The sequence below is a fragment of the Prenolepis imparis genome, unplaced genomic scaffold (assembly GCF_030444845.1).
Source record: "Prenolepis imparis isolate NDT839.2.m4 unplaced genomic scaffold, iyPreImpa1.0 SCAF_4, whole genome shotgun sequence".
Taxonomy (NCBI): Eukaryota; Metazoa; Arthropoda; class Insecta; order Hymenoptera; family Formicidae; genus Prenolepis; species Prenolepis imparis.
The window spans coordinates 12,040,804-12,066,752 of record NW_028141162.1 but is presented as its reverse complement, the minus strand read 5'-3'; the positions used below and the strand labels follow the sequence as shown (position 1 = coordinate 12,066,752).

The 25,949-nt window shown below is 32.3% G+C and overlaps 1 protein-coding gene across 4 annotated transcripts in view; it reads right to left on the bottom strand.

The window, feature by feature from the left end:
• Nucleotides 1-1,598: 1,598 nt before the first annotated feature.
• LOC145935417 (QRFP-like peptide receptor) overlaps nt 1,599-25,949 on the bottom strand; it is a 69,088-nt gene continuing 44,737 nt past the window's right edge. For 2 of the 4 annotated variants that reach the window (XR_014425223.1, XR_014425224.1), the window contains 8 exons: nt 25,540-25,661; nt 18,921-19,044; nt 16,433-16,638; nt 13,659-13,773; nt 13,009-13,169; nt 8,767-8,925; nt 7,608-7,807; nt 1,599-4,788 (listed from right to left, as the gene is read on the bottom strand). Coding sequence is in view for 2 of the 4 variants with exons in the window: in XM_083036752.1 (XP_082892878.1) it covers nt 4,779-4,788; nt 8,767-8,925; nt 13,009-13,169; nt 13,659-13,773; nt 16,433-16,638; nt 18,921-19,044; nt 25,540-25,661 (897 nt within the window). In the remaining 2 variants the exon portion in view is untranslated. The remainder of the gene's footprint in view (nt 4,789-7,607; nt 7,808-8,766; nt 8,926-13,008; nt 13,170-13,658; nt 13,774-16,432; nt 16,639-18,920; nt 19,045-25,539; nt 25,662-25,949) is intronic. The other 2 variants (XM_083036752.1, XM_083036753.1) reach the window with 2 other exon arrangements.

The following is a 25,949-nucleotide window of genomic DNA, read 5'->3' as shown; positions in this document are numbered from 1 at the left end:
ATTAATTCCCTTCAATATCGTCTTAATTTAAAAGTTGGCGCATTAATCTTTCGCAACAATATTACAGCGCGTTTCAAGAAAAAAAATTGTGCCTGAAAGGGATAAAGCACAATAAGAGCGTGATGATTGTAATTAGAGAAATTTACAGAATTTGGAGTAACTTATCGAACTTGTACTTCTTGTAAATTGATATACAATTTGTATACAATTTATATTTTTGTATGTGTTTGTTTTATCATTCTACGTCTATTATTTTAATTACTTTTCACATCTTGAAAAATTAATTAATATAACTCTCTTTGCTCCATCGCGTATTTATATCAAGATATAAATTTTTTAAAATTTTAATGCAAGTTGTACTATTATTTGCAATATACAATATTATTAAGATTAAATTTATAACATCTTCAAATAAATGTATTTCTACATAGCATAAATATATGTCGCGTTATAATGAGAAAAAAATTCCTATTGTTTTATTATATATATGAGATAATGAGATTATATATACATGTGTGTGTACGTGTATATACATATATATATGTATATATATAATATATATAATATATATACATATATATACATACACATACATGTATATAATCTCTACATTGTATGATAACTATCTTGTTCGTGAAACCATATATTATTTCGCTCACATGCTTTCATCCTTCTTGTCGGTGTTTTCCTTCGAGTGGACGTTCCATTGTACTTTTTCCTTGCAACACGATATGATTAGGCGCATTACACAGCTTTATTCCGCTTCTCTTATATTATATAACTATATCGCTTACTTTTTCCTCAGCTCGCCGTACCATATTTCAGATCTTCTTATACCAACGTTAGAGATTGCTCCAAATAACATCGTTATCTCTTTTCCGAAAGTCGGCCCCTTTTCAAGTCAAATGTATCGATTTTGCCCATAACAATCGATTTCACGACTATTCACGTCGCTATTATACGACATTCGCTTCGTGTTTGCTTACTTTCTAATAAAATTCGGTGAACTATTTGAACGAATCGTATACTTGTATATCTGACAGAATTTTCTATTATTGCGATATAAATATAATTTGTATTACTTTAGAAATGTATTCCTTCTTTCCCGAATCGGTATAATTAAAATGTAACTAGTAAATACAGCGTATACAATCGTACAGAGTACAGAATGTATGTACATACGAATAATCATACCACAAATCCCGTCTATTATTTGATTATCTCATCACGATGATAATAAGATACAATAGTTACCGCGACATAAATTCCATACATAAATGACAATGAATTCCGGTTTAATTAATTATATGTTCAAACGCGATCGTTGAATATTTTGTGCGGTCTCGATTGGTCGGGAGTTCCGCATTATTTGCATAACTCGGCGATACAAACATTCAAAATTAGCAACTACGTACGTAACTATGTTGTAGAGGCTGTACACAGTGACATAGTATATATATGTTAGATGATACATTACATATAATTTGGTGGTTTCGTGAGAATTTTAGATCAGAGAAAAAAGACGAAAAAAGAGGGGGTGGGCGGGAGAGAGACGAGATGGAACTGAAGTGAAAATTCTCAATGAAAAGGGCAACGCAAAATTGTTCATATTTATATATTTGATATTCGCTCTGGGATATCGTAATCTAGATAGATATCGTTCTAAGAGAAAAGTTGACTAGTACGTATTTAGACATTTAAAGCCGTTTATAACATCTAATCACATGCGAAGTGTACATTTTGTACTCGACATTATATATGTACGCTATTACTTAAGATATAAGTTAACTCGCGCATACAGATACGTACGCACTTCCCTGTGGAAAATATACAATTTTTTATGCTGCATAGATTTAATTAATATAATTACCTATACACACACAAAGTGCAAAGATCGACCTTTCATTGCCGAGATTCACGCCCAGCTTTAAAAATACATCTGCTCTTCTGTCGTATATTATTTATAATTTGCTCGTAATTAAAAAGATCGTAAAGACACGATAATTTAGCGAAAAAATGTTTAAGCATGACTATTTATCTAAAATGTTATCTCTTTAAAATAAAGCTTTATTTTAAAATATATGTAGCAAATTGCTTCGAATCATGATTGTCATCAATCTTGAAATCATTAAGCTCCTGCAAATTGTGTGCATATTATAAAACTATATACTATATATGTATATCTTCCACTTTTCATCCTCAATGTTATAATTGATATATCTCGAAACGCGATTGTATTTTAAAATAAGATTTTATTACAATTAACTTTATTAAATTTTGCGAGAAATATCTTATTATTGCGATTCTTTCTTAATTGTGATTCTCGACGATTGAAAGTCGATATGAGAATAGTTTTATTACGTATATATCTCATCACGATTTATCATCAATAGACTCTAATCATTATCGTCTGCCTAATACTTTAAATATAGTAAATCGATAATATTTTGAAGTATGATTGTGCCATATTAATAACATCGTGTATTATTCAATAATTAATAAAATTTCAACAATTATTTCTACATTGCTGATTCAGTCTGTCAAGTGATTCATAAAAATCTATGTTCCCCATGTGTTCAACAAAAGAATAAAGTTGTTATAAAAATTATATAAAGATATAAATTATAATTAATCCTCTAAAATGTCAAAAAGATGTACAAATGTCTCAAGAGTGTACTTTTGTATCCACTGTGAAAGAATTATTCGATGGCCTTGCTCGTGCGTATACTTTAATAACGTATTTCTGTACAATACAATTACAAGATTAAAACCAACGACTTTAGATTAAAACTTTTAGATATAGATTTTTCGTTCTTATTCTTTCGTGCAAACACAGATATAATGCAGATACAAAGCTGTTGCGCATTATGCAAACGTTGAATTTAATTCTGCGTGCGATGCGGCATGATAATGCCACAAGTATATTACAAGATTATCGCGTCTTTAATGCATATTTCGTTTAGTTATACCTCATTTATAACTATCAGAAATTTGTTACGCTCCTTATGGCATTTAGAGCATTATCTCGATAAGCACGAAACATCGCGTGATATCACATTTGTCAAATCTAAAAGAAAGAGAGTTTAAATAGTATAATACTTATTTACTTACGTATTTTCTATACATTGATCAGCGACTTGGTTTCCCCAGTTGTTTTTTTTTGTTTTTTTTTTTTTTTAAATACGACTTACTATCGAAAACCCGCGCGTTTGCTGTCAGGTCGTTAAGAGTTATATATTAAAAGTCTTTTAACATAATATAGCCTATACATTATTATTACTAATATTATATAGATAGAATAACCTACGAATAATATTTGGTATTAAGAATTCGAAAAGAAAGCCATGAAAAAAATGAGAAAATGCAATATTCTCCTGAGTAATAAACCGAGATTACTCATTTAAAATTCACTGCTGACTCTCTTAACATATGGACACGCTGCAACAAACTAATTAATCTAGTTATAATTATATTCTCTGACATTATATTCTCCTGTAAACGTTCAATGTTTCGAGAATATGCTACGAATATCCACGATGAATTATTATACGTCATTGTTTTAGCTTCGAAATATGACTCTTCGAGAAGTTATTACACATATATACAAATGTAAATGTTAAATCGATAGTTGCCTCCGTTTGTCACAGTTGCAGAAACCCATGTGAGAAATGTTTATCGGTTGTCGAGCGCGCGTCACAACATTTGGCAAATGTTTCCTAAATAGTATGCAATTATTTGTCCCTATAATACATTGCGTCTAATATACTTCCTAGAATGTATTTGTAAAACATTTGTCGAAACGATTTCTCTCCTAACGTTTATAGTCGGCGCATTTTGCGTCGCATTTCTACAATGATAAATAAAATACAGTTATCGAACTTTCTGTATTTCCTCTTTGGAAAAAAACATACGAAACTCACAGCATAAAATATCAAGCGAAAATTAGACCGAAACATTCGCAATAAAACATGCACTGTTTCTAGCTTCGAGTTTAGCTGAGGTAGTGTGTTTTATTTGCGAAAAGCAAAATTTCTAAAATCGGAGTCGCGAAACTACGAGAATATCTTATTTTTATCTAATTCTTAAGCGATTCTATACGAATTAAAGAGACACGTATCAACATTTAAAAACTTGATGCTCGACATATATCTTCCGAGAATTTTTTTAATGAATTAATATACATATTTGTTTTTTAATGATCCTGCATTCTCTGCTGCATAATTTACTGAGTGCTTTTATAGTTTTCGCGCGAGATAATCTTCTTAAGATTTTTAAATCCGGACGACTTCGTACGCTATTTACGGCTTGGCTACCCTGCATGTCCGCTGTTGCCCACGCCTAAAAGCCCACTTTCTGACCCTTATCCGCCCACTCAGCTTTAATCGTATAAACGTTTAAACGTCCAATTGTCCAAATATCCAATTAATCAACTGTCCAATTATCTCGCCCACGGGACGAGTGAGCGATAATGCTGCCGCTATGAGGTGCGACACGAGGGTGATAAATAGACCATGAGCCCGTACGGGAACTTACATTATCTACGAGGCCACCTTAGCAGATACATAGTTTCGCACTCGCGTTGGAGTCACTGTCGAGTCATGAAAGTTTTGTCCCTCCTGTCATTCTCGAAACAGACTCGATGCAGACAGGTCGTGTCCCACGTTCATAAAACGTGTAATCGCGCCCTTTTCTTGATTTATTCACGTTTCACTGTCGGAAATCCTCCCCTATCTGACGGAGACTTCCCTCGACGATCTCGTCCGGGAATGAAGAAAGAATCAGGTCCATCTAAAAACAGAAGATGAGAGACAGTGAGTATAGAGAAAGAGAGTAAGTTAGAGATGGAGAGAGAAAGAGACGTGGCAATGGAATTTCATTATCTGGCGGAATTTGAAGAGAGAGTAAATCGCGAGAGACGTTCTGCAGCGGGATTACACTTGAACGAGAAAATCTGACTGCGAACGCTGCTGATGTCTCGTCTCACACTGATGCAGAGCGTGCTCGAGAAGCAAATGATTCGTAGATTAACTCTTAGCCCGAGGCAATCTATTTTTTTACCGTTCAACCCGACACCTTGTGAGAAAAAGAAATTACCAAGATTTTTATAACGATGAAAAAATGTATAAAGTTTTACTAATTAAAACAGAAATTAATATTATAATCTAATTAAAATTCTCTTTTAGCTCTCGAACTTAAATTATCTTATTTCTTGATTATTCTCTCAGTTGTTTGCGCTATTTTAATATACATAATCATCGAACTTTATACTTTCCTGAATAGACCGAATACAGAATCGTGTAATATCGTAACTAAATGATACATTTTTATATTCGATTACCACCGTTATAAATTTATCTCAATAATGATATAATAAATAATTTCTTCTTACGATAAAACATTCGCAACATTGACATTTCTCATAAAACGCGGTTAAGGATTACAAAATTATTAATAAGAAACTTTCTGATCGATGAGCAGATCTAAGAGGATTTATGAAGTGGATCTGAGGTCTTCGAATCTTTTTCTTCTCGATATTTTGCTTTAGGGAGTTATCAAGTGAGATTTCTACGTTATACATCCAAAGTCTTGAAAGAGCTTTATATTGAGCATTTTGTTGGAAAATGTTTAAAAACAAACTATATTAAAGAAGGTATATTACGAAATATGTACATACAATATTATTCTGTTATGTTCAGTATTAAGGGATCGATATTTTGTAAGTATTATTGATATATTTTCTTGCAATGAAATAATATAAAATCATATAATTGCAAATATAAATAAGTCATATTTATATTCATAAATCCAATATGTTTGTGAAAAGTACGTTTTTACCTGCAAGATATTAACAAATAAATATTACAAATAAATCACAATACATATTTGCGAAGATAATAATAAAACTTCCTGAGCGCAAAAATTACTGAATGTTATTGCAAAAAATTCACAAATAATTCGCTTATTTTTCTCTATAATTTACAAATAATTCTCTTATTTTTTTCTTATATTTGTTACTACACGAATGAACAGTTAGTAACAATTAGCATTTACGGCAACAAATTATAGAATGATTAAAATATTTTCAGTTTATAATTAATAAAAACACAACGAAAGAGAGAAGATATGTATTAAAGAAGAAATGTATTAAAATAGAGGAGGAACAAGAAATATGTATTTTTTTCTTGTAGATCAGTTTATTTTGCATAACTTTCTCTTTAATATTAATTTAATTAAATATCTCAGCAATTTAAATTTTAAACCTTATAAGTCAAAAAATTTTTGTAAGTCCATTTAATGTTTGATTCATAAAATGTAAAAAATAGTGATGGAAAAACATTCTCGCTATTTCAGAAAATATCCTGTTTGTAATTTGATGCTTTGATTGTTTGTATCATGTCTCTCGATATTCGCAATTTTAGGAGAATATTCTTTTTTAATATATATAAAAAATACAGCGATTTAATTCATACAAAGTTATTGTTAGAATCAACTGTTTTTATAATACATAAAGTAACAATAACTCGTACATACGTGAAAGTTTATATCTGCAGCACAAAACATGCGAAATTATAAATGAACATGTGCAAAAATAATTAATATAATAATGAACAGATGCGACAATTAGATTTTCGATTGATTTTCGATATTCGATTGATATCCATACATTGTTCCCGCAAATTTATTTTTACGCTACGTAAAAACCCGAAGGCGACAATTGGTTATCGCTATTAAATGACAAAATTGCGGTTCTTCGCAATTTATAAATACGAGAATATCTGTTCGTTTACGCGATGCAAAATGGAAAAACCGAATTAAAGTGTCGAACTCGTGCTTCTCCATTTGTTTCCCACTTGCGTTAAATAATAAATAAAAGATTAAACTAATATTCAAAATAAATAGTGCTTTTATAAAATAAAGGATTTCTGTAAAATTGGACATAAAGCTGGATAATTAATACTTGGTTTTATTTTTCTATATTTTAAAAAGCGAAAATACACGCGAGTAAATCTAAAATATGAAAAATATATTACAGTCATTTTAAAATGTAACTCTGTAAGATGTAGAAATTGGTTGTTCAGATAAACTGAATTCATTTTTCCATCTTTCTGTTTTCCTACTTTTGATATGAATTGTTTAAGTAAATATTAAGAATCTATTTTTTATTTTGCGTTCAAGACATAATTCTTACTCTGTGTTGTAAATAATAAAAAATGATTCATCTTATAAATTATTCATGATTCAATTCATATTAAATTATTCTAAACTTCTGCAATCTTCTCTTTAGAAAAATATAAATTTTAATTCAAAATTCAATGTCATTTCAAATTAGAAAAATGTTCTTAAAATACACTAATTTTTAACAAATGGCAAAAAAATATCGCAATTATACATTTTCTCTCGATAATACTCTCGATTGAATCTAAAATTCTTCCAAATTTTCACGATGTATCGAGCTAAAATGAGTTTAATTCAATCCTTCGATTTGCTACAAAATCGGATATGAGGATAGATTCGTGCGATAAATTTAAAGCAGCGAATACCGGAATCGATGTTGAATTTGAATGTGAGAAATGAATGGCGAGACGTTGACGGACTGTTCAATTTACCTCGATTGAATCATGTTCCCTTCGTTTACGACAATCTAAGCGGACATTCATGGTGCATGGTGCACGTTTTCTAACAGTGTCCAGTCGATCTGGTGTCGTTCGTCGACCAAGGTGTCGCAAAACAACATCACGGATGGACTACAAGATGCGGATTGGCTGTGTTTCAGAACCTCGACTCGCGCAAGGAGTTTCGAATCCACCTAAATCATGCATGCAGAAACGGAGAATTTTGGAAAGGAATCTCAGTTTCAAAAGTTAATGTTAAAAGTTTTCGAATCGCAAAATCCGTGTGTCGAAAGTTAAAGCCTTTTAGTTGATAGACGACGATCTCAAAATTCAATAGAGGAGATACTAAAGTCCGATAAAGCATCTCCTTCCTCCTCTTCTTTTTATTTAACTTCCCTACCTTCTTCTTTATGACACCGCAATAATTCGAGTAGAGAGCGTTATATAATCGAATTATCGTCCAGGCTTTTTTATGAGTTTCTCCTTTTTTTATCTGCTTTATGGAAGCCGATGTAAAATCAGTGATGAAAAATGTTTTCCGCGATAAAACATTTAATTCCTCCCATAAATCTATCATAAAGGCTATCGTTATCGTGCGAGCTTTCCTCACGTGTTTTCGTTACTTTCAAAGATTTTATGTCCGACACTAACTATTTGCTATCGTTTGCCAAATATTGGTACAGTTTACAGTTCATTTTAACTCAAATGCAGTCGCCTGAGATTAAATGCGTTTCCGAAGGCCGTGTCGTATAAATTGCGGATAAAATCTTTCAAATATAATCTCGTCATTCCACGAGTTTTGATTTTTATAAAAAAATCATAAACGTTGTCACTTTACTCGAGTCCTTAAGCAAAAATAAAATTTCGGATCTCCACACAACTCTCGCTCTGTTCATACATACATTAAATTAAAAGGGGTTCGCCGAGAAATTACAATAACTTTTTAATGATATTAAGAGGCCAACTTTTCAAACCACCGTGGAGAAAAACCTATCGGCGCTCTCTATTTTAAAAAATGACATGAGAAAATTCGCAGAGTACGTTTCGAAAGATAAACGCAATTTTCCGCGACTCTGTCAATCTATCCTTCGTTCTATCCGATATCAAAACGAGAGCACCATCGACACATATAACAAATAACTGACCGACCTACCTCACGCTGGTGCTTCTGGTCTGGCTGAGACTGGGATGCCTCGTTACAGATGACCGGTAGCCTCTTCTAGGACAGCAAATCCATCCGCCGCAGGCAGCCGACAGGAAGCTCTCTCTGAAGTGCTTGGACATAAACCCGTAAACTATCGGGTTTATACAGCTGGAATGCCAAATACCGGGTTAAGAGAGTGACGGATTGAAAGTTGCCGACAGCTGGACCGCGGGTGATGCAGCCGTGCAGTTGCGATCGCATCGAAATGAAATGCAGAATGAAAATTCGCACTTAAAATCTGGAATGCGTAAAAACGCGCGGCACAATTTCGACCCGTCTTCATTTTACATGCAAATCCTGTATCGACTATTCTATCTCAAGTGGATCCCGCCCACCGACTCTTCCCATGCGAGAACAAAAAGCGCACTTTAAACATTCTACGAAGGAAGAGTAAAAGCTGGAGAATACTCGGTTTTTTAGAATGTATTTATAAAGCTTCATGTATGTAAAAGAAAAACGTAACTCGACTATATGAGAATGGAATTATCTTTAATAATATATAATATCTATCTAATATTTAATATATATAGTAAAATAAAGCAGCAATTTTTACTCATTAGATATAAAGTTTTAAAAAATTTTAAACATTTATCACTTTCCCCAAATAAAAATAAAATACTTTTAATTAAATATTTTTACTCTCAGAAAATAATATTTGTAATAATTTGATAATTAAAAATTAGAAAGTTATAGAGTTATGAAATATAAACGAATTGAAAATTGAATAAATTTACGACTGAATAATGATTCATTTTGTTTAATTTATGTATGCATGAAATTCGTGTATTCACCGGTTTACTATCAGTTTATGAAGAATAATAAATCATTTTGTCTTATACTTTGATGTACATAAAATACGTGTCTAGCATATCCATTAATTTCTTAAGGACTTTCATAATCCTACGGAAACTTTAGACATTCGCAGCAAAGAACATAGTAGCAGAATCGAATTTAAGGATGAGAGAAACCGGCATTTTCAAGTTTGAATTAAGACAGAAATCTTTGCAAAATCAAAATTTGTTGTTTGCGATCTCTAAGCATAAACTAAAACGTTGTATTATATTACATTTTTTACTGGTTTAGTTTTTGCTACTGATACGAACTCCCGCACTCTATCTAGGAGCACACATCTACAAAGTCTGCATCTACAAAGCCAGTCCAAAGACAGGTCAAACTTGGGAAACTTGCTAAACTCTGCCACGAAGCTTTTTCCTTCCTACTGATCGAGAAAAGTTAGGAGCTACTTTAAAATTTGAGATGGTATTTCTTCTAATAACCCTCGCCAAACTTACAATATAGTAACCGAAAATATAAAATGTCAGAATTCAGTTGTAAAATCGAGTCTTTATAAAAAGAATTTTTTTATAAAAAAAAATATATTGTGCATGTGTTTCTCTATCAAGTTACTGCATTATCAAGATATAATTTAATATAAATGTAATATTTTTCAAAAAACTTTTTTTGTTTTGATGATAAACAACGTACAAAAATATCAAGTATACGGAGAATAATAGCTATTTTAAAAATTTATATTCCATGTAAAGATAAAAAGATTAAATTTGCATTATGCCATAATTACAATACCCGCTTTGCGATGGATTCAATTTACGCGCCGATTATTAATTTATTTTCCCGTCTATAAAAAGCTTCTTTTTTTCTTTTTTTTTAGAAACCCCGTAATTAAGCTCAAATCGTCATATTGCACTGTTTCCAGCGGTCTCTAATATTTGCAGTGTCGAGCGAGGACTACAGAAAAAAACCTAGTCCCTCAATAGAGAAAAGCCATGCGTCCAAGGTATAAAATTTATTAAAAGTCCTATTCAAAGACAAAATGAAGTATTTATCGAACGTTCAAAAAAACTTTATATGAGAGAGAGAGAGAGAGAGAGAGAGAGAGAGAGAGAGAGAGAAAGAAATTCTTAAATTTAAATATAAATTTATTTAATATTTTAGAGAGAGAGAGAGAGAGAGAGAGAGAGAGAGAGAGAGAGAGAGAGAGAGAGAGAGAATGCTATCATTGTTATAAAATTTCAATATTAGATGTGTCTATAGTGAATTAAATTCCACATTAAGCTTTTATTAAAGTAAACTCAATTATACGTTAAAAAGAGATACGATGCTTTGTTCATTTATTCATATTATTCCCGAGATTTAATTCCTCAATATTGCATATTTCTTTTAGCGAAATTTTCTCCATAATTAATTCTTCTTGCTAAAAATTCGACACGATATTTGTCAAAGAAGCGATTTGTCAAAGAAACCACATAAAAGATAATAAAAAATCTTTTCGTGTTTGAATATAAATCGAATCAAATTAAAATGTAAAATAAAATGACGAAAAGAGAGCGGTTACTTTCTGTGATAAGAAATAATATCAATTTTTCTTAAAGAGCAACGGTAATATTAATTTTTTTTTGAAGGACTTAATTCTTCTTGCTAAAAATTTGACACGATATCTGTCAAAGAAGCGATTTGTCAAAGAAACTACATGAAAGGTAGTAAAAAATCTTTTCGTGTTTGAATATAAATCGAATCAAATTAAAAGGTAAAATAAAATGACGAAAAGAGAGCGGTTACTTTCTGTGATAGATAGAAGAAATAATATGAATTTTTCTCGAAGGGCAAAAATAATATTAATTTTTTTTTTGAAGGACGATGTGGGAGATGGGATCACACGAGACGGGGAATGCAATGCTTTCTCGCAACGACCAGAATCACTTCAATAGTATGCAATTTATCTATTGCATTCAATGTTGTTGCCTAGCAGCGGCACGACTTGTTAAGCTAATCAGAGGTTGTTATCAAAATGACACACGGTGTATTGGCAGAAATGGCTATTACCAGCTATCATTCTATCGCTGTGTAAAAAGCGAGCGATACGAAAGAGAGAGCGAGTACGCACATTCGACGAAAATAATTCCGCACGTGTCCTTGTCGCGCCATCGCAATTCAATAGAGAGATGATCAAAATTTCAATTCTAACCGCAAAATATATATCCACGTGGCGTAATTTCATAAAAATAAATTGTATATTCGAAAGCATATAAAACGTCGAATAAATATTTCATAAAAGACACAAAGTCACAAAGTTGTCACAAAGTTGTCACAAAGTTGTCAAATTTACATATCGAACAGATTTTATCAAACATTAAATCCAATCAATACATTTATATATTTTTTTATGTAATACCAGAAGAATTAAAGTTTTTTTATATATTTGCATTTTTCACGAAAAAATTGTCGCGAAAATATTTACATTATCGAAACGGAGCTACAATAGAATAGAGCTTTGTATATGTAAATTATTGAAAAATAACGTTAGCTTTTGCCTCAAAGAACGCAATTCGTGTTCCATGCATAAATGATTATTCAACGGTAGTCGAGGAAGTATAAATATGAAACAACATAGGTGTATACAGAATAGCAAGGTTTCTAACTTTATGGATCTTGTATTCAATTTACAACTTTATGAATTGATAAATAGTGACACCGTCTGTCACTCCATTTGATTATTTTATACTATAGAACTGCCTCCTTTCTTCTGCATTTTATTATTCTCAACACAGGTGCAAAATTCATATCGGTATTTACATTAAAATGCATTCAGTAATTTTTACTTATTAATATTTTGAAAAAGAACATTTACATTGAAAGAATGTTAAACAAATTTAAGTAATAAACAAAATAAATCTATTTTCAATAAATTTTCCAAATAACTTTTGCTTCGCAATTTAAGTTTTGTGCGAATAAATCAGAAGTATACTACTTAAGAAAATATTGAAAATAATTTCTAACAAATGAAGGTTTAATACAAATTAATATTCCATATTTTTCTATCTAACAAGTAAATGTAAATGCTACAGTCAAGAAACGTATTCATAGTTCGTATATATTTGTATCTCCTCTTTTACAGATCACATATTGCAATCGGGTATAGGCTATGCACACGATCTATTGATGAAACCTAACGTCTGACTAGTGAGGCGCTTTCTCTACTGATAATACGAACCTGCAAACGATCCTCTAAGAGCAACAATCTCCGCAATGGCGATCACGTGAAATACGAATTGTTATAGGTACGTGTGTGTTTGTGTGTGTGCCTGTGTATCTGTGTGTGTGAGAGAGATCGGTTTTAAATGAACGATTCTCCGACGTTTGATCTCCGATACAAACCCCACGGCTCGTACGTACCTGTTAAAGTAGGCCATCAACTGGAATACGGTGTTGAGATGCTTGTGTGTCCCACCCTTGATACGTGGCAGATAACCGTAAGCAGTCAGCACGTTGTCGATGAGCATCGGGGCCCAGCAAATAGCGAACAACACCACGACAGCCACTAACATTTTCACCACCTGTTGACAGTCACAAAACAGTTTCCCGACACTCACAGGAACCAATACAACCCACGCGATATATGGAACATCCTAATATAGTAGCAATATAGAAATATATAGAGCATAACTGGAGTTTATCGAAGAACATGGGCGATTTTATCCCGAGCGTATAGCCAGGAGGTGTATTTTATCCCGTTAGCCAAGTCACGATTACATGCGATTTATAGTCTTTAGGGGGGAATAGCTCTTTCCTTAATCTCATATATTCTTTTAATATAAAGTTAAGAAATTATTTTTTTAATCTTTTGTGAAACATAAGAATTTTCTTAAACGAATTATTTCAAATTATTATTAAAAAATAGTGAAAAATTCATTAATAATGCGATATTTAGGAACACAATTCGAATTATTGAGAGTGCGTGCAGACGCGGCACTCTCTTTTGTGAATTTATATAGCTATTTATATCTTTCAACATGTGAACATAGCAAAAGTATAGAAAATCAAACCTGCTTCATGGTCCGTGACTCCTCATCGTTCTCGTCCCGACGCGGTTTACGCTCGTTTCCACTTTGTCGTTGCGTCATTGGTATAGATTCCGTGTCCACGCTGTTAGGACTCAATCTGAAACAGATTAAAACTGCGCTATGATTGTGTGCAAGAGGATCCCGTACTAATTACGTATTGCCAATACTATCGATGCCATACACCACTGGTTCCGGAATGAACGGATCAAAAATAAATCAATTATTCCGGAATTAAACTTCAAGCGGAGGCAAATAGGTAACAAAGTTTAATATACAATTTTAATATAAATAGTTCAATCAGATTTTCTTACAATTATAAAGCCTTTGGCACAAATTTAATAATAATAATTTTACAAAAATTACAATACAAAAATTTAACAAAAATTTAATATTACTATTTTTATATCAATTATATATTTTTTGAAATTTTTATTATTAAAGATTACGATTTTATAGATTCTCACATCGAGAAGAATTGTTGAATTTTGTCTATACTATGAAATTTCCTTTTAATCAGCATATTATAACAATTTTACCTCGAGGAAATTCCTTCGAATTGATCAATGTATTAAAATTATAGCTCGGAGAATATTCTAGGTAATTTACTCATGCAATTAGAGATGTTAATTTAATGACGCTACATTTTGTAGATATAGTATTCTAATTAAGATTAATGGCAATAGTTAAAGCGCTTTCTCCTCTATACATTTGATCTTTTTCAAATGTGTAGATGATTTTCCAACGAAATCTTTGTACTTTCTTCGTTAAAAAATATTTTTAAGTAAACTGGAATCGATATGTTTTAATTAATTAAAATAGTCACGAAAATTATAGTCAGTCATTATCTTAAAAGCATTCTTTCCTTTAAATATATACACTTATTTCATTCGCGTCTAATTTTTATTTACGACAATAAGTTACGAAAAGTATCAATTTCAAAAGTCTTCAAAAGACTTAGACAAGCTTTATTCTTTTTCGGAAGTAAACAGAAATATGGCTTTATTTCGTTCTATATATTTCTATAAATTCATATCATTTCTATAAATTCATATCGCATCTATAAATTCGTTCTATAAATTAATTAATAAAAGGAAATAACTTTTTTATAAAGATGCAGGACTCTGCATTTTATTAGGTGGCAATGTAAGTATCTCGAAATAAATTTCTTCAATTATCCGATATACAACGAGATCTCTCGAGCTATTTCTATATGCACATGTCGAGCGGCTGTTTAGAAACGCGCACTTGCAAAGATGTTTTACGAGACGCGAGAAAGACGGCGAGAATCGAATTCAAGTCAGGTCATAAAGTGCAAGCGCATTCCTGCATTCGCCATCATATTTACCGATCGATCTATTTCAAGCAAACTGCCTGCCGGCCTGAACTTTTCAAAGAAGCGCTATACTACCATATCAATTGCCAATGGTTTGCTTTTTGCCTAAGTTAAATATATATAAATATTAAATATATATAAATAAACGCACACTGTGCGTTCACATACATGGTTAATGGTAACAAACATGCAAATTCGAGCAAATACAGACTCTCTGCAATATTTCTAATTCAATCAAATTTGTGTGTGAATAACTTAAAATTTAATAACTTGAAATTAGAATGTATTAAATCAAACTAGATAAGTTATGTCCATCTGATTTGACGAAAAATCAATTTTTTTAAAATACGTTTTAATTATACAGTTTTTTCGAGTTTCAAAGAGTGGCAGAGTGAAGTTTTGTTTCGAAGTTACTCGCATCGCTCGCAGATGAATTGATCATCGAACGATGAATCTCGCGAGACGATATTATTTTATAACAACAAAGTTGCCAAAAGCGGCTGGCGCGAAACACTTTATAAATGGAAACGCGATCTTCCTCATCGCGTATTATCGTTCGACCGCGATATGAATTTCGACGAAGTTTCGACGAAAATTCAGCTATTGGATTGGATATTTAGATTAAATTCCAGCTGGCGCTGGAACATCGTGTCACGGAATGCCCATCAAATGTCGAAAAATGCTATTTTCCTTTCCCTCCCTCTCTCCTTTCCTATTTTCCCGCGATTAGTAATTGACGTTCGTGACGAGAAAACAGGCTTCTCGATCGCTTTAGGGCTGTCGCATGAAAGGCAAATAGCAATTTATGTGGCTATTTGTGGATTACCATATGCCATATGGTATAACGAACATCGTGCGTAAATTAATGATCGATTTGCAATCGGATTTGCACTGATTATCCCACACACGGTGTGGAATAAACGATAGAATTTAATCGTTGAAAATTTCGGAATGTGCGCGCATTCGTTGCGTATTTTATGAGATATTATTGCTACTAATAAATTCAACGATCTATTTTCATTACTTGGCTTTAATAAAAGCCATCAATCGGGCTTTATATAATTCGAAGGATTTTATTGCTTTAGTCTGGTAATTCTATAAAAAAAAAAAAAAAACATAAAAGATAATCCTCATTATTATTTTCTTTTATTACAATTAATTTTACTAATGACGTTAATTAATTGCTTCTTTTTTCGATTTCCTTTTTCTTTTCCTTTCTTTCAACAAGATCTCGATAAATGTTTTTACTAAAGAAAATATATATATTTATTTCGCGAGATATAGAATTCAATTATTGATAAGTTAATGAATCTTAACTTAAAATTTCCTAACTTCTCGCGAGGCGAGAAGAGAAGCACGCTTTCGAGTCAAGGACCTAGAGAGACGGAAGAAAAATGAGAAATTGGATTTTCTGTGGACTTACGCGTGTCGCGATGTCATATGGTATCGACGCTTCATAACTCGCCAGATCTCCCAGCAGATGGTCGCGTAGCAAAACGCCATGATGGTCAATGGCAGTATGAGGACCACGACCAGCATGTAGACCTCATGAAATCGCCACAGAAGTCCTGCTTCGGAATCACGAACGCACCAATAGGCAATTAATCTCACTCCGACCTTTTTATGCGTCTGAAACAGAGAAAAGGACCCAAAACTGTAAATAGAGACACATGAATAGAGAGGGAGAGGAGAGAGAGCGCTGCTCCGAAATCTCTTAATGAGACGCGTTTTAAAGACACGTGACGGACGAATGACTTTTTCGCCTGGCGTTTATTAAGTCGTTAGACGCAGACATTTACATATACCGGTGATAAGATTCCGCAGGCGCATACGAGAGAGATTTTTATCGCTCCCTTGCCATTTATACTTCACGGCGCCGTAAAAAGGAGCGTCCGCGCTTCGCTCTTTATTAATCCTTTACGACGTGACTCTCTTTCTTTGGATATGACCGACAAGGCAGTTTTACGTATCCGATAATGGGATATTTGCCGAAGCAACTGCGACATGGAAAGAGAATTCTTTTAAATTTTTATATCATTTTTCTTTTGCGAAAAGAAGAACAAAAGAATAACAATCACAAATCGTGACTGAAGCAAAATAAGGAGTCGTCTCCATTTTCAATAAAAGCTTTCGCTATCCGACATGATTATACACATCCGAGTACACATCCTTTACATTAATCTGGACATGAATAAAGGATATGTTATCTTTTCCAAGAGAGAGAGAGGTCTGACGTAAAGTCATAACAGTAAAAAATATCTATGAATTTTTGATAAATACTTTGGAAAGAAAAATAAAAGCGTTCTCATTATTTCGAGAAAATTACGTTCAAAGTAAACTCTTTCTGAAAAATAGAAAATAATTGCTCTATTTATTTTTTCTTTTTATAAATATAATTTTTAATCAAAAGCTTTGTGAACAATATCTCTAAGCAAATATCTCTGTTTTGGACACTGAATTCATTCATGTTTTATACTTGGCAGCTCATAACTTTTATATCTGCGCAAAAATTTCATTTATTTAAATTCTTCATTCTATTTGGCGGTAGTAAAAAGAGTCTTTTAAGAAACTTATCTACCCCGGTGAATTTCGATTTGAAAATATTATGCCTTCTTTCAAAAAAATAAATTTTACATCCCGACTGCATCACGATGAATTTATCTCTGTTGTCATCAAAAAATTCTTATTTCGTCTAAAATATAATTTTTGCAAGTTACAATATTGTTCGATCGAACGAACGTGAAAACGTGTCTATTAACATCTATAACGGCTTTGAAAGTTTTCTCTAAAGAAGAATTAACTTCAAACTCCCCCTTCTCTCTCTTTCTCTCTCTCTCTCTCTCTCTTTAAAGGAGAGAACTTTGAAACTTTGGTCCCCGTGTTCGTATCTTACATTTAACGCTTACTCGTGATTCCATTCTAGATAACATACGAGACAATCTTCATATGAGACAGATAAAACTCGATATCAAACAAGCGCATTTAAGTTAAGTTAAGTGCGAAGTGCGAATATGGATCAGAGATTAACGCTAATATAGTTCTGAAACACACCTTGTAAATGCAGATAATGGGATGTACTTATCAAGCCTGTTATTCACACGAAAGTGTCGCGAGCTCCAGGGAAGCTTCCGTCAGCTGGAAATCCAATCACGTTGGAATCCCTCGATTTTCCACTACGCGGCCGATTATCCCCGCTTAGCGGCCTATCTTTTTACACTCAGATAAACTGTCGTTCTCAGCAAGTAAGTGGGTGTAGCGGTGTGTATCAGCTTTTTATCGAACATATAATTGGGCGTATCGTACTCGAATTTCGTACTCGTATATATCTAGTGTGAACGAAGTATTGTGCGCATTGCATATACGCAAATATCAAAGTTAACCGATGATACGCGCCATACAAAACAGAATAATAAAATTGCCAGTAATCACGCGAATAATATATATACAAATATATTACTTCGAGCGTATTGTTTTTAAGTTCAGTGAAAAATCGCTCCGAGGCTCGAGATCGTTTGATATATTTGAATTGGTGAACTTATTAATGGACTTTTAATATATACGCGCAGAATGTTTTCCAGATCTGAAGCAAATGGCTTGATACCTCATTTTTCTGTTGTAAATACTCTATCTCGCATATAAATTCTCAATTAATTTATCGAAATATGTTGACGTAATTTTTCATCACTTTCTCCTTAGCGAGAAATTGTCAAACGTTTTAAAGGATGAAAAATAAAATGCTTTTCGCAAATTCGACATTCCGCGAATAGAAAACAAAATATTATTTAAGCCTTTCGCATAATTTTAATTATAATAATAATATTAAGAATATTTAATGCTGACAATTAAGAACGCGCGCGATGATTTTAAGAGCAAAATATAAATTACAAATATATATGAGAGAATATGCATACCTGTGTAAAAATCATTGGAATTCCCAGTAGAAACGACGCAATCCAAGTTATAATTACAATCCTGCGAGCTTGACTTATGGTGCACGTGTACTGCGCTCTCATTGGATGCACTATTGCATAATATCTGAAACAATATCAGAATCATTACAAATTAATATAAATTTTAAGAAATTGCATTTCAAACATCAATATATATATCTTTATATATTTAAAATAAAAAATTATTAAAAATCTATATGTTTAGGTGCAGTAAAACAAACGCAGAGATCAAGAGACAACTTGGCGCTGCTGAATTAAACAGTATGCTACAACCAAGTGTATTAAATATGTTTTTGCATTACAGTTATTGATGTAACTAAATTAAATATAGTGCTATAAATTACGATCGAAATTAAATTTATTATTTATGGAGTTAATATATATTTTAAAATTTAGCAGCGCGCTAAGTTTTTTAATTAAAATTTTTTAATTCTCTTATTTGAATTAATTTTTATATATAAATTTTTAATTTTTTATCTTAATTTCTAATTTTCATTTTTTCTATTAATTTTTAATTTAATTTAATATTATTTAATTAATATTTTTAAAATTTTATATTATGTAAAAAATAAATTATATTTTATTTCTTTTATACATGTATATATATGTGTATGAATCAAATTTAATTAATAAGATACATTATATTGCTGTGAAAAATAATATCTATTGAAATAAAATCGATAGTTTTAATTCATCGATAAACGAATCACTACAAAGCAATAAAAACGCAATTGCGAAGTATTTCCGAAAGGACTTCATACGTTAATTCTTGCAACGTCATTTCTTTAGATTTATAAAGCCTTTTATTGTCTTATGAAACGTAGATTTCTTGGGAAATAGTACTTGATGCGGCGTAGATATTTAATCTAAATGTATTTTATCAGTGTTTATACCGCTCGCGGCATGAAAAAATATGATAAAACCTAATGCGATCTAAGAGATCGCATAACGACGCGAAAAACTCAACCGCGTATCATGGCGAAATATTTCGAAATAGCTATCTCGATTATGCAGTGAAATGGTGCGTCCGAGATGGAATCCTAGTGAAATCGAGTATTTTGTACTTATCCGCATATCTTTAACTCGCAAGTACTACGATGCATATAGCTAAAATTGCATACTCAAAACGATTGAAAAGAATTATATTCGTCAAATTTCTACACACACAAGGAATAATTCCAAATAAAATTAAAAAATTTAATTCGTAAATTTAGTAATTTTTAGTTGAGAGAAACACAAAACTTTGAAGCAAAAATATGTATAGGTATATCATAGAATTTTATTCCTAAGAACATTTCTTCTTCGAAATAAGATATTACAAAATTTAATTAGTTTTTTTCTATATATATTATTTCTATCATTTTATTAATTTAATAGTAAGTTCTTCGACCACACTTAGAAATTGATTTTTTCCTCAACGAGAATATCAAGAAACCTATAATTTTATAATTAGTAATTAAAAACGAGAAAATTTCAGCGAACTGAAAGAAAATGATTGACAAAATCGTACTTTTTAAAATTAATGTTATTAGATAAATTTTAATAAAGATTACCTTTTAAAATTTATAAAAATCTGCAATGTAATTATTAATAATTCAAAAAATTACAATCAATATGATAATTCTACTTGACATTTGTGTAAAGAAAACATCAATTCTAAATGAATTTTATCCTTAAAACAGTGCATAACAGAGTCTGTGTTTGCGTAGAACAAAGAATCATGCGTGAGCTTTATTAAAGCAAAATTTTACGAGGTCTCGGAAGTATTACATTACAAGAAGTGGTGCTTCGTGAGTATTGTCGGATGAACTGACAGAAAAAACACTTGCGCGAAACTGCATATATAAATACGAGGCACGAATCGTGCAGAAAAATTCAGCCAGAAGATTTTATTCAAGGAGAAAAAGCTTACCGCGGCTTGAACTCCACAATACCGATGGGAAAAAAAAACAGAAATAATAATAATAAGCGGATAAGATAGGTAGACCGAATCGCGTAATAGGGTGGAAAAATGGTTGAAACATTTGTGCTGCATCCTGCGCTTCGCATCTACGGGGATTTCTGTCACCGATTTTCCAACCCCCTTTATTCACGCGCAACGGGAGGATAAAAGGGGCCGGAATGGCCGTCTCCTCCTTGTTTTCGGCAGTGTTATCGTCATCGCATGAATATAAATTGCCCGATCGTTTGTATTCGCGGTTGCGCCAATCAGACAATAGCCGATAAGGGTGACGGAATGAGTCAAACGCGGAACAAAAAAATAGCAAGGTCGATTTTTTTATCGTCCTCGAACCGGCGTTTTACGATCGCCACCGGAATTTCCGCCGGAGGATATGCAACCGCGCGAATATCGGTCCACTTTTCGACGATCATTTTTTCGTCGTCGTCGTCGTTGAGGTATAAACCGCGTTAACAGTGTTTCAAAACTGAGTTGAATGAAACTGGGATAAATCCCAGAACGGGACGCGATCACTTATAGCTCGAGTTTCCGTTTGTATCACGGAGAACGAATAAAAAAGGATTGAGCTCGATCTCTCTGAAGGGTCGGTAAACATCCGCTGTCGCTCGTAACATCTTTAAGCGACACTCGTCCCAATCGTTCACGCGCTTAGCGTCGCGTACAGTAAACATCATACACTTTCCTTTTAATACAAACAGTAGAAATGTTAAAGGGAAGAAATTCAACATAACATATTTTTAAAAAATATGACAAAACAGAAAAGTACTAGTGCTTTTAATCTATTTACGGATATTCTAAAAACGTTTTATTCGTTCAACATAGCATATACGTCTTTGTCAAGGAATATAGTATGTAATATGTAATATTATTTGATGACAATAAATTGCAAAAAAAATTGCACAAATTTAACACTTTTTTGCTTTGTCACTCCTATACCACGCACACTTTTCAATTATATAAAGAGCGTTTCAGATAAATTTGACATGTATAAAATATATTCATCAAACTACAACTAAAAATGCTCTTTGTACTATTTTAGTCTTAAAAGAAAAACCGCGCAAACATGTTTACAATATTGAACATATAAATCCGATATTTACGTGTTGCAATAACTTTATAAACACATCAAGGTAATTTTTATTTGTTTACATCTTTATCGAAAGAGAAAATCCTATCGATTAGAAAGAGTCTATATATATTTCTTATATGTAGATTTTCTCAGTATTATACAACTGTCGATTGTGTCATGCTGTTGAGTATTATGCAATCACTAGAGTTACTACTCGTTGTTGTGCACATAGATTGTGCACATAGATTGTCTTCAAATGGTTTTTTTTATGAGACGAACAATCCAACTGTGCTCGTGGTATTTTGACATTTTATAAATTTATTTAATCTGTTAAAAATGGTTTGCCTATTGCGTGCGAATTAAAATCTTAACAAATATAGTCAATACAAATTGCTTCATGAATTATTCAATGGAGCAAGCTATATGGAAAATATTTCAAAATCTGTGACTTTAATTTTAATGATAAATTATAATAATAAAATTTCAATTTGTTGAGTGCATCCTTTCGTTACTAAAATATTGAGGCACCGAAATTTCGTATAATATCAAGTATTCAATTGTAAATATATAAATATATATTTATATAATATAAATATATAAAGGTCATCAAAATTATATTATTATTTTATATGTTTTGTGTTTTATGTAATTGAATATTTGAAGCTTTCTCACATATGTAAATTAAGCGTAAAAGCGGAGCTGAAAGGAGCCAAATAATAGCTTTTCAATTTTACAAGCAAATCATAACGAAAATATTTTCAAAGTTGGCTTGATAGCAAGCTCTATAAATGAAAGACGTATCTCCGGCAGCTAACAGATTTATGTGTCGCGAAACTCTCATGATAAAACTAAGTTGAAGCGGATCGTGACACCGTGAAAACTTACTGTTTCATTTTACGGAATTGCCTTGATTATTAAATATCTCCCCCGGAAAAATGTCTGAGTACGGCAATCTGGAGCATTTCATGTATCATGATTCTTTCTTCTATTTCGAAAAAGATTATTTCACGTTATTAAAATATTTAAAAACTAGCGTCACACATTAAATCCTGTAAGTTTTTATCACAATTATAATAATCGTTATAATCGTTATTTGACAGAATCGCGCAAAGCATACAATTATATAATTTTATGTCAACCTGCTTATTAAAAAGAATTCGTGTTTTAATAAATATCAATATTAAGTATCAATTTTTCATATCAACAAGAGAAGATTAGAATAGAATAGAATTATATTTAGAATGTTTCAGTTCTTTTGCATAAAATCTTGCAGATTTCCGTGAGAAAAGTGAGAGAAGAGGGAAATTATAATAAACACGATAAAAGTAGAATCTTGTAACTCATTCTTTCCTTGAAAGTTCAAGAATGACGCTTTTGAAAAATAATTGTTATTAGATTACGGCGTTATTAGCTAGTGACCTGAATAAGGAATGAAACCGTACTTGATCCTCCTCTTTCATGAAAATCGCTAGTCACCCTTGGATTAATGCCAAGTAGCGAAGTAATCGGGCGCCTGTATTGTAATTGCTACATGCACCGCGGTTCGCTCACGGAAATGCAACAACCGTGCCAGACGAGGTTGCATAATTAATTCTTCCTTGTATCTCCGACGCTATTTAAATCGTCGAAATACCGGTAATGCAATTCACAAGGAACGAGAAGACGTCGCGTCGGAATCCGAGAACGGCGCAAGAAAAAAACGTCAAGACGGAAAATCCTTTCAGCCTTTCTTCAATTTTATAGGGATAACACGCGGAGAAAGAGGCAAACATCTCCGACAAGGATCTTCGTAAATCACTCCGCGAACGACGCAAAGTTCTCGAATTAATGGTGAATATTCAGTTTCAAAGGCTTCACGTTATCGTCATTCAATTGAGCGCGACAGAACTGAATCACGAAAGAAAAGAAAAGAAAGAGAGAGTGAGGGAGAGAGAGAGAGAGAAAATAGAGAAGATCATAAAGATCGTTATGTAGGACGGCTATGTCATTTGAGCGAAATAAAGGAAGGACGGCCTGTTCGCGTCTCAGACGATCGGAAGGACGCGTCCTTCCGGCGTTTATTCTTCGACATATTCTTACTAGAAGGTCATAGAACACAGCTCCTCTGGAGCACCGACGCGAAGTATCGGTGACAATCTAGCTGCACATTTTCGATAGTAAAATTCTCGTAAAATTCGGGCAGTATTACTGCAGAAGTTGATGCGAGATAAATCGTATATAAAGGAATTGTTAAATATATTAAATTCCTTCTTACATATATGCGACTTTTAAAATTTGCTAAATTAATGTTTTCCCAAAAATTTTCTAAAAATACTTCATTATTACGCGCTCTCTTGATCATGACTACGATCGACTATAATTTTATTTGATTTTAATATAACAGATACAGCATATTCCTTACCTTGGATAATCTAGCAAAAATAGTAATATTTAAAAAAATATAAATCTCTTTTTACGAATATTATATAACGAATATTTAAAAAAATCTTATCAATATATCTCCAAGTCTTTTAATTTAATATTATAAAAGATTATATAGAGAGAGAAATGTAATATTCCTAACATATTTTAAAAAATACTTGTTACACATATCCCATGTATCATATTATGCGTAATAATACTGCAAAATAATATCGTGGAAAAGTGTTACAATTAAATGTCGAAATTCTAGCTCTCTCTCTCTCTCTCTGCTCAGATTATCTTGAAATTATAAAAGTTGAAAATACAAGGTGCTGCTTTTATATAATTCGGCAGACAGAAATTTTGTATGTTGCCTAGCTTTTACGCTTTGATAACACAGTGTCGCATGGCATTATATTACAAAGTATGTCTCTCGAAAATCTCTCGGATTTTCATGGCAATTTAATCGCACGCGGCGCTGAAATTTCTACCATACCACCATACATTTGCCCGCGGCAATTCGAATACATATATAACGTTTGTTGTTGAGAACGCAGTTTGATGCTTTATTTTCTCGCAATAATCTCTTTTCCCATTACGACGAATATGTGTCGAGTTGTATTAATGGTTCCCGTTGCGAATATTATATATTCTTATGAATATATTAACGCGGAGAATTATTCATTGAACAAATAGTATCTAATAAAATAATGTAAAAAAAAAAGAGAAACAATATATTTAATGGAAATCACTACTTTTATTTTCGTATGACACAATTTCCTATTAAAATTATTCACCTATACACTTTCAATGTTTCAATTCTCTAAATTTACGTCCAATAAAACTGACACTCGTACCATTTTTTCCTGACAAGCCCTTGAATTAAGTATGCAATTTTAGACGAACGCTCGACATTAATCTAAAACTCTATCAATCCGGTCAATGTATGCTGACACGATGTATAGATACTTTACGAGATGGGTTACTGGGTTATGGTCGCTTGCAGTCTTTCATGACAATTTCGATGTTTACTGTCCAAGTGACCCATTTGCGTTTTGCATATAATTATAACAAGAGCGACGCGACGCACATAATCGATCGACGACGGTGATCTTCGTCGCGACAAGAGCAATACAGGAGTATAATCTTACCTTTCGACCGACATCGCGGTAAGGGTGACAACCGAGCAGATAGCCGATACGCTCTGCATATAATGCACAACTTTGCATAGGAAGATGCCCATGGTCCACGTATAGGAGAACAGTTTCGCTATCTGCAACAAATTATGATACATGCATATGAATGCGTAGAATTAAGAGAGAAAAGAAGAGCTTTTTTCCAGGTCGAAAGATTACTCATTATAAAAGAGCTGAGTCTACCGCGAATCATTTTCGCGTAATTACAGAAAATCACGTTAGTTTAAATAGCAGTAGTATCTCGTGCATTTCCTTGTACAAATATGGACGTTAGATTGAAAAAACAAACAATTCAAAAATTCTTTGAGAAAACAAATCTGCAGCAAACGCAATTTTTAACATGTGAACAATTTTTAATTAGTTCA